Below are 15,349 nucleotides of genomic sequence, written 5' to 3'. Positions count from 1 at the left end.
GCATGTCAGAGCAAATGAGAATCATGAGGTCAAAGGAACTGCCTTAAGAGCTCAGAGACAGAATTGTGGCAAGGCACAGATCTGGCCAAGGTTACAAAAAAATTTCTGCTGCACTTAAAGTTCCTAAGAGCACAGTGGCCTCCATAATCCTTAAATGGAAGATGTTTGGGATGACCAGAACCCTTCCTAGAGCTGGCTGTCTGACCAACCTGAGCTATCAGGGGAGAAGAGCCTTGGTGAGAGAGGTAAAGAAGAACCCAAAGATCACTGTGGCTGAGCTCCAGAGATGCAGTCGGGAGATGGGAGAAAGTTGTAGAAAGTCAACCATCACTGCAGCCCTCCACCAGTCGGGGCTTTATGGCAGAGTGGCCCGACAGAAGCCTCTCCTCAGTGCAAGACACATGAAAGCCCGCATGGAGTTTGCTAAAAAAACACCTAAGAACTCCAAGATGGTGAGAAATAAGATTCTCTAGTCTGATGAGAACAAGATAGAACTTTTTGGCCTTAATTCTAAGCGGTATGTGTGGAGAAAACCAGGTACTGCTCATCACCTGTCTAATACAGTCCCAACAGTGAAGCATGGTGGTGGCAGCATCATGCTGTGGGGGTGTTTTTCAGCTGCAGGGACAGGACAACTGGTTGCAATTGAGGGAAAGATGAATGTGGCCAAGTACAGGGATATCCTGGACGAAAACCTTCTCCAGAGTGCTCAGGACCTCAGACTGGGCCAAAGGTTTACCTTCCAACAAGACAATGACCTTAAGCACACAGCTAAAATAACGAAGGAGTGGCTTCACAACAACTCCGTGACTGTTCTTGAATGGCCCAGCCAGAGCCCTGACTTAAACCCAATTGAGCATCTCTGGAGAGACCTAAAAATGGCTGTCTACCAACGTTTACCATCCAACCTGACAGAACTGGAGAGGATCTGCAAGGAGGAATGGCAGAGGGTCCCCAAATCCAGGTGTGAAAAACTTGTTGCATCTTTCTCAAAAAGACTCATGGCTGTATTAGATCAAAAGGGTGCTTCTACTAAATACTGAGCAAAGGGTCTGAATACTTAGGACCATGTGAGATTTTAGTTTTTCTTTTTTAATAAATCTGAAAAAATGTCAACAATTCTGTGTTTTTCTGTCAATATGGGGTGCTGTGTGTACATTAATGAGGAAAAAAATGAACTTAAATGATTTTAGCAAATGGCTGCAATATAACAAAGAGTGAAAAATTTAAGGGGGTCTGAATACTTTCCGTCCCCACTGTGTATATATATATATATATATATATATATATATATATATACCATACGCTTATTGGGATTTTTTCTTACCAAAAATATGTAGCAGAATACATATTGGCCTAAACTGATAAAGAATTTAGATTTATTTACATTTATTTATTGGGTATGTTTTATAGCAGAAAGTGAAAAAAATAATATTTTTTTCAAAATTGTTGGTCTTTTTTTGTTTGTAGCGCAAAAAAACAAAAAACGCAGAGGTGATCAAATACCACCAAAAGAAAGCTCTATTTGTGGGGAAAAAAAGGACAAACATTTTATTTGGGTACAGTGTCGCACAACCGCGCAATTGTCAGTTAAAGTGGCGCATAGCAAAAAATTACCTGGTCATGAAGGGGGTAAACCTTCCGGAGCTGAAGTGGTTAATGGTAGGATTAACAGGTTAAAATAAAGGAAAAAGTTGTGTACAAAAAAAAAAATGCAGCCACTGCATCTAAGGACCAGGAAGCTGCAACATTCTTCATTTTTTGTTCTGGGCTTTAGATACGCTTTAACTGATCCCATTTGAATCATAAAAATAAATCCTTCTGTTTTGATGTATAAGACACAATCAGAAAAAGTGTCCCTACTCTCTCCTTTATGTTGCCTGAATGTCCTGCTATATGAATTCAGTTTGGGACATGGCCAGCTCTCCTCCCTCAGCCCCTGTCCCCATCGCTTTTAAGCCTGTTTTGATACTGCAAGGCGTGTCTGATCCTAGACTCATGTGATGGAGAAAGAGAATGGGAGGGGAAGACTAAGGGGAATAGAAGGAGAGCTTGTCATCTGAAAGAGAAAAAAAAAAACCCGCACACACAGAAGTGTGTAAGATAGTTGGCTAAATCCTGCACTGCTTAGAAAGCATTTGCATTTTACAACTTGTCTAGAGAAGGAAAGCTTCCCGTTAACAATAACAGCCAGAGGACAGAACCATAGGAGACTGTATGGTATAGAACCTTTCTAGCTGAGCAGTGATTTCTGGAAATTCGCTTGCAGGTGATTAAAGCATCTGTCCACTTTTTTCAGCTTGCTCTGTCGTCAAAGTCTTTGTCATCATATAGGACACAGGATGGGAGCTGGGACTTCTGCAGAACAGGTAGCCGACAAGCCCAAGGAAGAACAAGCTGAACAAAGCAATGACCTGGGACAAGAGCAGCAGGATGGCCAAGGGGTGGAAGCGGATGCAGCCATCGATGTCAAGGTAAGATGCCTCTTATGTCATCATCAGAAAACTAATCAAGTGCTTTAAATAGGAATGGTTTGCTGCTGTGCCCTATGACTTCATCCACTGCAGTGAGCTAAGACAGGACCAAGGGCGGTTAGAGGCTTCGCAGATTGGAATTAGTGCCACACCTGGAAAGCTGTAGTGATTGTAGTTAACAGCGTGTTCTATATAGGAAGCTGCCATTTTATTTATTAGAAGTACATGCTTTACATATTGCACATTTACATCAGCTCCTGCCCTTAAGGAGCTTACAATCTAAGGTCTCTATCTCATATCCATACACACATACTAGGGCCAACTAACCTACCAGCGTGCGTTGCAATCTAAGGATCCTATCATACATACTAGGGCCAATTTAGACAGGAGCCAATTAACCTACCAGCATCTCTTTGGAGTTTGGGAGGAAGCCCACACAAGAACAGAGATAACATACAAACTCCATGCAGACAGCATCCTGACTGGGATTCGAAGCAGGGATACTAGTCTGGCAAGGCAGTGCTAACCATTAAGTCACAGTGCTGCCCGTTTAACAGTAACTTAGGCACCAATAAGTTGATATCTATATATGCCAGTTCATATACAAGCAAACAAGCTTTTCTAAAGACATTTAGGAGTTAATGATAGTAATTTGGGTTTCCATCTACTATCTTTTGGCACAAAAATAATAAAAGCATAATTAGAGAGTTGTAAGAATAAGAAGTGCAATAGTGCTTCGATATGGAAGATGGTGCGTAATTTGTTTTGCATTTATAGAAATAGAAAATACTTGTTTGCTGCCATTTAAAGTTTTCCTCATTGCGTATGTACAAAAAGTCCCATATCTAGAAATCAGGGGGATGTGGGAGCAGGAAGCTGTGAACTGTGCCTTATAAACCAGACAACATAAGATGAAATCAGGGATATTTGCATTTTGTGCATTCCTCAGATTTTATCAAGGCAAAGCACAGCGCAGCGTGGCTGCTCTGTGCATGGGATCCCACAATGCCAACTGCGCAATGATAAGATCTGCAGTCATAAAATGAGTAATCATGTTAGCCTAATCTCCTGCCTTGTGTTAGCAGGAAGCTGACATCTAATAAAGACATGAGTTCTTCAATAGGATCCTGCATGGATGGCATCATTTCTTGTAAAGCTGATTTCACTGCTGTGCTCTGTGTCCAGCATGCGGATGTTGCATGCAGCATTGTATTACCACCGTCTGCCAGCATGCAGACACTCCTGGGTATAGTCTCCCACACCCTCAAGGTTAAAACACGTGGATGGCAGATCAAACAGCTTTTCAATAACACGCTACAGCACAGAAATGACTGATTTGTACATCAGTGTCATATCATCACGTGTTTAGTTATTATGATGTGAATGTACAATATATATATATATATATATATATATATATATATATATATATATATATATATGTAAAGTGCTGCATAAATTGACAGCACTATATAAGTACCTGTAATAAATAAATAAATAAAAGTCATTATATATAAGTTATTAAAACTACAGTACTACATCAATCAGTGTTTTCCTTATAGTGAGGCTATAAACTAAACTTTTAAACATAGCATTTTCCAATATAGCATAAACTGGCATATATAATAACTTTGTTAAAATCTTTCTTTCATCTAAAATGCTATGATTATTTTAATGTCATGCCATTTATAAAAATCGTCCAATATTTGTTTTTTTTCCATTGTTTTGTCTGTAGTGGCATGAAATCTGGTTGATACGAGTTATTGCACTTAGTAGAGCATCATTGCTCTTTGTACTTTTCTGTTTGAAATATGTGCTTGTTTAAAACATGCAAAGAACCCTATGATATTCAAAGAATACCTATGACAAACAAAATAAGCCTATGACATATAAAGGATCCCTATGACATGCAAAGTATCTCTTCAAAGTGTAGAAATGTCTAGTATTTTGGTAATGTATGCTGTAACTACCTCTCATACAATTGTATGTGCTGCAACTGCTAAATAATGCATACATCACAGTATGGGGTTGTGAACTGGTACCTGCAGATTCCTTTACTGCAGTCCAAGAAAATGATGGAAAAATGCCCACTCATCTCTTGCTCTGCCCCACGCTGCATACTCATACTGCAGCGATGGCTGGCTCTTGTGTGTTTCTAGGGTATGTCTCCATCCCCTCCTCCTTTTCCCACACCCTTCTCATGGCTATAGCACATGTCTCCGCTGTGTACATACTGGAGTAGATGGAAAGTGATTTTCCCTTTTCCCATAATGAGGATAGAAGCTGATTGGAATGCAGAGGGGATTTTTACAAAGTTGTCTCTCTCTTGCCCCTCGAGGAATTGCCTGCGAAATGAGTAGTGAATCTGTGAAGTGACTGATGGATGCTGAGCTAGCACTCTGAAAGTGCCAGCGTAATAATGAGCATCTGTGAGCTGAGGTTAATGGATGAAAGATGGGATGATGGAGTCTTTGTGTGTACTTTAGTATTGTTTCCATAAATATATTGATTACACTCCATTAATCCATGGCAAGTAAAGCACACTTCCTATTAAATGAACATATTGTAAAATAAGCAAGGTATATGCCTATACTGCAGATATCACTCTGTCGTCAAATGTCTGGTTGCATTTGTTTGATGCATCTTTATGATCCAGCTAAAAGCCTATAACATAAAACTGCGTGGTTTTGTACAAAGACTGCACTTAAATGGGAGTTCCACCCATTTAAAAGTCAGCAGCTACAAAAAGTGTAGCTGCTGACTTTTAACAAACGAACACTTACCTGTCCCACGGTCCAGCGATGTGAGCGAATGAAGCCCTGCTCTTCTCCCCCTTCTCTCTGCAGCACCGGCATTGTAACTGCCACAGCCAGGCACGCACTGCGCATGCGCGCATGTGCTGATTGGCCGGGCAATCTTCTGGGACCTGTGACATGTCCCAGAAGATTGCAGGGAGGGAGGGGGGAGAGGTAAACTTCTTTCCGGTGCCGCGGAGCCCCGGGAGGAAGTGGGAGCTGGGTGCCTCTAAAAAGAGGGTATCTGCCCCCCCAAAAAATGACATTCCAAATGTGGCATGTCAGGGGGTCGCCATCACTTAAAGTGGAAGTTCCATTTTTGGGTGGAACTCCGCTTTAAAGATGTCATATCCATAAACCCATCCACAGTATCTGAATAGCAAAAACAGAGTTAAATCAATCCATTTAAAATTAGGCTTTCTGGGATGTGTTCAGTAGGGAAAATGCCCAAAACAGGAGTTTCCATTAAAGTAGAACTTAAGACATTTTTTTAGTTTTGCAGAAGGTTACAGAAACTGAAAAACTGATGTTACTGTAGCTGCCTATTTTTGCAAAAGAGGCCACAGCTGGCATGATATACTTATGGGAAACTTCAAGTCACTAAAAAAGAGGATGGGAATGCAAGCTCCTAAAACATTCAAAGTTCTGGACTGTGGCCTAAATAGAGACAGATATTTTATGTGCCATTATAATTTTAACTAAAGTTACTTTTTTTTGACAAAGTCTGTTTTCCTTTAGACCTCTGATAGAAGGTATATGGACATCCCTACAAGACCTTTGAGTTAACCATGCACCTTTAGATTTCTCCAAATCAGCCTATGGGGCTGAACAGGAGAAGCCAAACAATTCTTCCATCAAAGTTAAACAGTGTGGATGAAGGAATCTCCCCCCGCCAGGTATTGTACTCATCATGGGGTAGAACCTGTGTCTCCTGAATCCTGAACAGGGGCTGTATCTGATTGGGTGCAGTCACTGGTAATTTTTTACCCAGCTCCATTGACAAAAGTTGGTTGAAAAGTTGACTTTTGTTGAGCAAGATGGTGCTGACAGGGCCATCGACAGCCTGAAATTCAAACAGTGTATGGGTGGTTTTACTCTCACTATCGCATATATTCAGGTGTGAAGTGTACAGCGACTTTGTTTGTCAGGTCCCTAAAAGCAGTCCTAAACCCTGATGAAGAAGCCAAACATGTTTAGAAAACTTTCATGTCTAAAGTTGTCCAATAAAGGGTATCACTCCAAACTTTCTGCATTGATCCATGGATAATAGTTGGGAAGAGTTAGATCATTTGTCAGTTTTTTTATGTGGTCACTGTCCCTGTTGCAGAAGTTGTCCATCACTTAATTTTCTGGATACCACCACCATTGTGATGTGCTAAATTGCCTGCTTCTCTTCTTTGGAGTGTATTCTCCTTATATTCCTAAGGCATGACATAGATTATGCAATTTTCTTTCCTGCAGGAAAGAAAATTGCTCAATTACCCATCAACACAGTCAGTGTTGATGGGGGATTCCGTCCCATGGAGCTATTGTGTTCCTCTTATGGAGGGAGGGGGGGTTGTGGGGAGCTGTGCCTGCCAGGAGAGGATAGCCGCTGGCAAAGATCGCATGCAAAAAATCGGAAATTCTGGTTGTACCCAAGTCAATCTATGGATTGATTTGTGTACAATCAGCTTGCCCATAGATGGATCGAATCTCAGCTAGTCCCTGCCGAAATTTGATCCATCTATGGTCAGCTTAAAGAGAATCCGGTAGGCAGCCACTGACAACATCACTAGCCTTAAATTCTCCAAATGAATATATGAAGAAAGAGCATACTGTACTTGTCTACTGTCCTCCAGATTAGGATGTAACTGATATGTTACAAATTCTAGCATTGTTCACTCATTTCAACAGTCCAGTATCAAGATAATTAAAGTGTGTCATGTAATACCCCTATGCCTTTTACATAGCACGAAGACATGTAATCAGGCTAAACACAGAGGTTTTTACAGCTTGTATTTGTTCAGAAATTGCTTAGGAAACCGTGTAAACCCTGGATTCTTGTCAAATTTGTTTATTGAATTTTAACAATTAGTTTAAACCCTGGATTCTGGACAAACTAGATACTTCTTTAGTGTTGGATTTGCCAAACTCCATGTTCCTCCAAGACGTTGTACTCCAGTCAAGCATGGGCATTAGGAAAATGTTAGTTTTCTATGCCCCTTCCAGAGATTTAGAAAACTTCAGTACTTTGCCTGTTTACACAGTTCACATAGATGCTACTCAATGTGGAAAAGCTATTATGTGAACTCCAGGGCTGGAATAAAATGTTGGTAAACCCTAACAATGATCTTCTCTTATTTCTTCCCTTAGGTCTGGTTAAGTACACCATTAAAAATGTTTTGTTATATCTGTTTGATGAATACAAAAAAACGCCCGTTGACCCTGCCAGAAATCTTGTAAGATGATAATCTCTGCCTACTTTCTGCTTCAACTGCACTGTTAACACTTTCATTATTCCCATCTCTCTCTCTCTGGGCTACAGATCACCTCCTCTCTATGTTGCTGATAAGAGGAGAGAAGGCGGTGTTGTGCAATCCTTCCTAAATTGACAGCGCTGCTCCTCCATAGATACAGTACAGTGAGAAAATGCTGTCACCCTACGACAGGAAGTGCGTTACTTTTAGCATCTCCAGGTGAACATAAAGACATGAAGCAAGGGAGTTTCTCCTCAACAAAAAGCCATAAAACATGATAGGTACCCTAACCCTTCTCCACTCTATTCAAAACAAAATAAAAAGTTTTTGTCTGAGTTAGGCTTTAACAAACCCCTGTAACAGAATTCATATCCTGGAACAGGGTTTCTCAACCAGGGTTCTTCCAGATGCTGCTAGGGGTTCCTTGAGTAATGAGCAATTTCTGCCTCTCAGATAAGTTCCCACTCACACCATTGATCTTTTTAGCTATCCGTAAGGGTATAGTTCTTCCCAATGTCCACAAGTGTAAAGAGTGTTCTTCCCACTGACCATCACACTAATGTACCATGAGTTGTAGATATAGTAATTTTTAGCAGGGGTTCCCTGAGACTGGAAAGTTATTTCAAGGGTTCGTCGGTGTTGATAAGGTTGAGAAAGGCTGTCCTGGAGCAATAATGGACAGTGTTTACAGTTATGCGCCAAAAAGAACTGCAACAAGATGTTGGCATTGACAAACAAATGAGAAATGATCAAACAATGATAGATATCTCTCCCTCAGCGCTCATGGTAAAGATACAATATCTATAAAGCTGCTACTATAATAGGAAAACAATATATCAAAAAATGTGTCCAAATATAAATATTTAAAACACTAATAGCGCTTATGAAATCCAAGAGTCTTTAGACTTGATGCACAGTCCACTTTTGATAAAATAGAAAGCAAAAATGCAAAAAAAGAGGTATATCAGGAGGGAGCGACTTCATCATTATAATTCTATTTATGCTTTTAACATATGTTTTACTGTAAGTGTACATCTATGAGGAGTTACTGAATAAACACACCTTTTTGAAAAATTGGATTGCGCTATGTGCACCCCTTTTTTTCTGCATGTAACAAGCAATATATAGATGGAAAGATGCAGTGATTGCTGATTATAGCCACCTAATATCCATACACCTACCCACCAATATTGGATGAAGATTCACAGAGCCTTGCTGACAACAATACACCCTAAGATATGCAGTATATCCAGTAATATCTGGTAAGTGAACTTCCTTTGGGGGATTGTCATACAAGTGTCGCAAAGATCGTCTGGATCAATGAATTATAACTTGCCTCTAATTCTTTTCTTCTGGAGTGGATCACCTTTAATCTCTTTTTTGCATTTTTGCTTCCTATTCTATCAAAAGTGGACTGTGCATCAAGTCTAAAGACTCTTGGATTTTATAAGCGCTATTAGTGTTTTAAATATTTATATTTGGACACATTTTTTGATAAGATGTTGGCATTGAGAACTAAAGATTCCTTGTAAAAGGTCCATGTTGGCAGTTAATTGTTCCCATTTTATTATCCATGGGTGGTTAAATATGACTTTTACTTTAAACATGTAGATTGCTAGGCTTCTGGATTCATCATTATCAATTAGTTATGAAGACCATTTCATATAGATATAAAATAAACAAATCACCCATATAGGATAGAAGGAAAAATACCATTCAACAATGTTTGGTTTGATTTCTTGACAAACAGCTATAGGAGAAGGCCACATAGTTAATGTTATATTGTGTACAAGCAATGTTCCAAAATAATTGCATATGATAAGACCAAGCTGATCACTACTGGGAGAGACCCAGTTTATAAATGAGCAGTTTTGGTTATGTGTGTCTATGTACAGTATATACAAAAGTCAGAACAGTAGATTCTGAAATATGGATCCTGGTGTCTTTAGGACATATTGGGGGGTGGTTTACTAAAACTGGAGCACTCAGAAAACTAGAGCACTCAGAATCTGGTGCAGCTGTGAATGGTAGCCAATCAGCTTCCCACTTTAGCTTGTTCAATTAGGCTTTGACAATAAATCCTGCAAGCAAAATCAATACTAGGCCATCATTTGGCAAGTACAAGGGGGTCCATCACTTGGCAAGTACAAGGGGGGGGGCTCATTCTTCTGATTGAATATTTTTGTTATAATTCTTATCAACTATGGAGAATGCAACAAGATGAGTAGTAACAGCCAAAGCTCTAGATTTACCAGGGGCAGAGTCAGAAACGAATGCCCGGTACACACGATCATTGGACGAATGATCGTCTGTTTTTTTTTGCATGCTAATCTCACGTTGAATCTGATGAGTTTACTAAAGTCACGAAAATTCCCATACGACAGCATACAAATTCGGAAGTGATGTCATGTGTTGTAATGCATTTGTATTGTATTTTCAAACGATAGGTGTACTGATTAAACGAAAATCGTACGATCTGGCATCGTACGAAAAAAATTTCCGTGCATGTCCGATAGAATAATATCGGATGAACTGACCTGATCGGCTCTCGAAAGCTCTGTACTAACGTTCTGATTATCGTACGATCGATTTGAATGCGGCATTTTTCGTACGATTTTCGGATCGTGTGTACGATAAGGCAAAAGATCTTTTGAAAGGACGAGCCCTTTACATTCTTTTAGTTCATTTATTTACAGTAGGTGAATGCTGAACTTTGTAGAGTATTCAAGAGAAATTTTAAACTCTGGTTTGTAAAATTCTTTGTATTTGCCCTTGTGCTTTTCTTTTATTGCTTTTCTTTTTTTTAGAAAATGTGCTTTCAACCTCTCTTTCTTGCACTATTCACTTATGTAATGTCTTTAAATAAAGAGCAGAATGGAATGCATGATAGTTTGTATAGTGGGATTAGTAATCTTTACAAACTTTACATGGTATCATTCCACCTGGAGCATGTAAAACAAATATGCGGTTAGTGTACTGCATATAGCTGTCTACGAACGCATGTTTAGTAAAAGTTTATTTCAGGTTCTAAACTAGGGCACATTATTTACTCCATTTCACAGTTATGTTTTCTGCTTACTGGGAATACTGTACTTGTAGATAATTTCAGAGATATTAGTAATAGGAGTAGTATTGAACTTTTTTAGGGTAAGTGTAAATGGGTGTTTAACCACTTACCGACTGGCTCACGCCGATATACTTCGGCAAAGTGGCACGGGAGCGCAAAACAACATACCCGTACGTCGCCACATCATCCGCAGCTAGTGGGCGCGCCCACCGCGGGATCGTGCCCGCAGGTCCCGTGGACTTGATGTCCACCGGTGGCCCACGATCGTGGCACGGAGAAGCAGAACGGGGAGATGCCTATGTAAACAAGGCATTTCCCTGTTCTGCCTAGCAACATGACAGAGATCTACTGCTCCCAGTGATCGGGAGCAGTGATCTCTGTCATGTTCTAGTGAACCCATCCCCCATACAGTTAGAGCATGCTGAGGGAACACAGTTAACCCCCTGATCACCCCCTAGTGTTTAACCCCTTCCCTGCCAGTGACATTTACACAGTTATCAGTGCATTTTTCTTTTTAGCACTGATCGCTGTATAAATGCCAGTGGTCCCAAAATAGTGTCAAAAGTGCCCGATCTGTCCGCTGCAATGTCGCAGTCATGATAAAAATCACAGATCGCCACCATTACTAATAAAAAAAAAAAATATTAATAAAAATGCCATTAATCTATCCCCTATTTTGTACACGCGATAACTTTTGCGCAAACCAATCAATATACGCTTATTGCGATTTTTTTTTTACCAAAAATATGTAGAAGAATACATATTGGCCTAAACTGTGGAAGAAATTTAGTTTTTTTTTATATATTTTTTGGGGATATTTATTATAGCAAAATGTAAAAAATATTGCTTTTTTTTCAAAACTGTCGCACTTTTTTGTTTATAGCACAAAAAATAAAAACCGCAGAGGTGATCAAATACCACCAAAAGAAAGCTCTATTTGTGGGAAAAAAAGGACGTCAATGTTTTTTGGGTACAACGTCGCACACCCATGCAAGTTAAAGTGACGCAGTGCAGTATTGCAAAAAAGGGCTTGGTCAGGAAGGGGGTAAATCCTTCCGGGGCTGAAGTGGTTAACTATTTTCCTGTGTTTATCGTTGACCGTGTATGTAACAATATAATGAAAAATTGGAAACGATTACAATCTGATTGCACTCAAAGTTAATCTAAACTCAAGAACATAAAGTTTATATATTGCAGCACACCAGTCCTTAGATGTGGTGACTTCATTCATTTTCCTTTTTTCAGACTCCTTTTATCCTTTAGCTGGTGATCCTTCAAGTTATACACTTATTACGTCAGGGTGGCAATGCTCACTCGTTGTACTGCAGCTATGGGGCAGCTGTGCTGTTACCTTAGGCTGCTCGCTTCTTATTTGCATTACAGGATCCTCCACATCTGCATAACACGGGGGGGGGGGGGGGGGTTCTGTAGTTTATAGAGGAAGACTGGACCGGGCTTACAAGACTGCTCTGGATTTCAGTGCAGCAGAGGAAGAGTCTAAAGAAAATAATGAGCTTGATGGATCGAATCAAATTCCACCAAAGTCATCCCTTCTTAGTGGAAAACACAAACAGAAACTGCTGCTGATGGGGGTTTGGCCAGCAACCCCACTTATTTCTGATTACCTATTTCCCAGGTTTGCCAAGCTGCATATCAAATATGCATATAGAACAAAGTAGAGTCTAATAATGTTGTAAAGCTTTGGGCTTTATTTAAATCGGTACATTACAACATTAAAAAAGCTTATACAAAATTACAGTCACTTCCAGCACTAAGGGGTCTTCTATAGTGAAGGGCAACAGGGACATCAGTATCCCAAGACTGGGTGGATGTTGCCTTCCTCTGATGGGGTAATCTGATGGCAACTACAAAAAAGTCAAAATGGAAGGCGTGCACACCTAGTGCATTACCAATGACATTTAATGAATAATAAAATGAATTAAAATAGGTACACACAAAAAGCAACTCTTAATGAGCCATAAAATCACACAGTGTGGAACCATGTGCTAAATCACATCACAGGGTAAAAGCTGATGCGTTTCGGGGGCGCATCCTCTTCTTCAGGTAGCCTAGCTCTGAGGAAGGGGGTGCGCCCTCTGAAATCACGTCAGCTTTTACCGTGATGTGATTTAGCACATGGTTCCACACTGTGTTATTTTATGTCTCTTTAAGAGTTGCTTTTTGTGAGTACCCACTTTTTATTGATTTTATTATTCATTAAATGTCACTGGTAATGCACTAGGTGTGCACGCCTTCCATCTTGTCTTTTTTGTAGCAAAAAAGATTTATGCTAGGTTCACACTGACAGCTGTCCCTACCATCCCTCTGAAAAGTGATCTATGGTGGATAATTTTTTGGAGGTGGTTTGTAGGTGTCCAGGAGGTGATGCTACTGCCTCCCGAATGTCTGTTTTCTTTTTTTACTTTTTACAACTGAACGTATTTAACATTGTTTTGTTGTTGGTACACCTCCTTTGTTTTGTTGTTGGTGCAGATGCCATGCCGCAACCACAACCCAAGGTTTTGGTTAAAGGTTACTAAGCAGTCCCATTGACTTCAATGGGTGAGTTTGGCAAGCGACACTTTCCAAACTCTGTCTGATGAGTTAAAATTGTTGTAGTTCCTCACCATGTTCCTTTGGAGATTAGTGGCTGGATCCGAGTGGTAAAAAGGCTGAGCCGTCGTTTTTTACCACCTTTACTTTGTGAAAAAGGCCTTGGAAAGCCAAAAGCTGGATTGTTTGTTTATCATTACATTTGTGTCAAAATTTGTTCCATTGAACAGAAAAAAATTGAGCTGTACTAAGAGAATGGTGCCTGTTACTTAGACTAGTATCTGGCTTCAAGGACACACACAAACAATTATAAACGAATCTGTTCACTTTTGTTTGGTGACCATGTAATTGGCAGCCATTCTCGGTCAATGAATGCCACAAACACACATGTACAATTAGGGGTGGATTTACTAAAGGCAAATAGACTGTGTACATTGCACTCATGTCACCCAGAGCTTGCCTTTAGTAAATCAACTTCTTAGCCAGGCAGTAATAGGAAATGTTAATGTTGCCAAGGCAGATCTGTACAAAAAGTACAAATAAAAACAGTGTATATTAATATGGACCCTACAACAAGCAGTATCTGAATAGTAAAATTGTAGGCTAATTCCGTGAAGGTATGCATCAAGTGCAGTCCTACAGTATGCGTTTATGCATCTCTATTCTGTCTCCATATTTTCCTCTTGCTGGGCCTCTAGTCTTGCGTATATTATGGACTCGTGGTTCAGAATGGAATGCTTAGTGCTCCCAGATATGAATACACATTCTGGTGCATACTTTGAAGTGCGGAACCAACTTTTAAAAAGAAAATGTGAAGTTCAGTAAAGTTTTGCTTGAACACTTAGATGACAGCAAATGTAGTATGCCGCAATTTCACAGTGAACAAAAATCAAAGAAAGATAGGTCCAAATAAGCATACTAGAACCAAACTCACAAACTAGGTTTTGTGCAAATGCTCACAGTTTTAAATGTGTGGTAACCACAACTAAAAAATTAGTGTAATGTCCCTGGCATCCTAAATACGTGTAATATTTAGGCAACCCACAAACCCATTACTTTGTAGCCTGCACATGAATTTATTATAGTTCAAAACCCCTTCCTTTCATTCTCCAAAAACCAATAAGACCTTTTTTGACAAGAACTCTATTTTATGCTGTCCCTCTTAAAATGTATACATACACCTAAGCTATTTATATAATGAAATAAAGGACAAAAAGTCAAGAGGGGTTACACTTGGCTATTTAAGAGTTTGTCTGGGCCCCACTTGATTTAGTGGGACAACAATATAACTAAAAGAATACATCAAACTTTATTTATCAAATATAAACCATAAAAGATGAAAATAGTACAAAATGGCAGCTGATGTGAACATGTACACAAAACACAATTAACATAGTTGTTTATACTGTATATCTGCTATCAGCTATAACAGCTATCCACTTAAGTACTGTATAGACAAACATCCAACACGTTTTGAGGTAGAATTTTTAACTCTTCATCAGGGGTATAAATGTACAGGAAACATACTCTATATCAAAAAAACATAATTAGTACCAGTTTACATATGTACAGTGCCTTGAAAAAGTATTCATATCCCTTCAAATTTTCCACATTTTGTCATGTCACAACCAGAAAATTTAAATGTATTTTATTGGGATTTTATGTGATAGACCAAAACAAAGTGGCACATAAAAATGATAAAGGGTTTTCAAATGTTTTTCCAAATAAATATCTGGAAAGTGTTCATTTGTATTCAGCCCCCCTGAGTCAATACTTTGTAGAACCAACTTTCACTGCAATTACAGCTGCAAGTCTTTTTGGGGCTGTCTCTATTAGCTTTGCACATCTAGAGAGACATTTTTTGCACATTCTTCTTTGCAAAAAAGCTCAAGCTCTGTCAGATTGGAAGGATAATGTCTGTAAACAGCAATTTTCAAGTCTTGCCACAGATTCCCAATGTGTTGGTTTATCACATAAAATGCCAACAAAATACATTTACGT

The 15,349-nt window shown here is 39.4% G+C and overlaps 1 protein-coding gene across 1 annotated transcript in view; it reads left to right on the top strand.

Annotated features, from left to right (window-relative positions):
• Positions 1–1,979: 1,979 nt before the first annotated feature.
• Positions 1,980–15,349, top strand: part of AKAP12 (A-kinase anchoring protein 12) — a 228,060-nt gene continuing 214,690 nt past the window's right edge. Inside the window, exons 1-2 of the mRNA XM_073627778.1 lie at positions 1,980–2,220; positions 2,300–2,474. Of these exons, the coding sequence (XP_073483879.1) occupies positions 2,343–2,474 (132 nt within the window). The 5' untranslated portion in view covers positions 1,980–2,220; positions 2,300–2,342. The remainder of the gene's footprint in view (positions 2,221–2,299; positions 2,475–15,349) is intronic.

The sequence above is a fragment of the Aquarana catesbeiana genome, linkage group LG04 (genome assembly GCF_042186555.1).
Source record: "Aquarana catesbeiana isolate 2022-GZ linkage group LG04, ASM4218655v1, whole genome shotgun sequence".
Lineage (NCBI taxonomy): Eukaryota > Metazoa > Chordata > Amphibia > Anura > Ranidae > Aquarana > Aquarana catesbeiana.
This window is presented reverse-complemented; position numbering and strand designations above follow the sequence as displayed.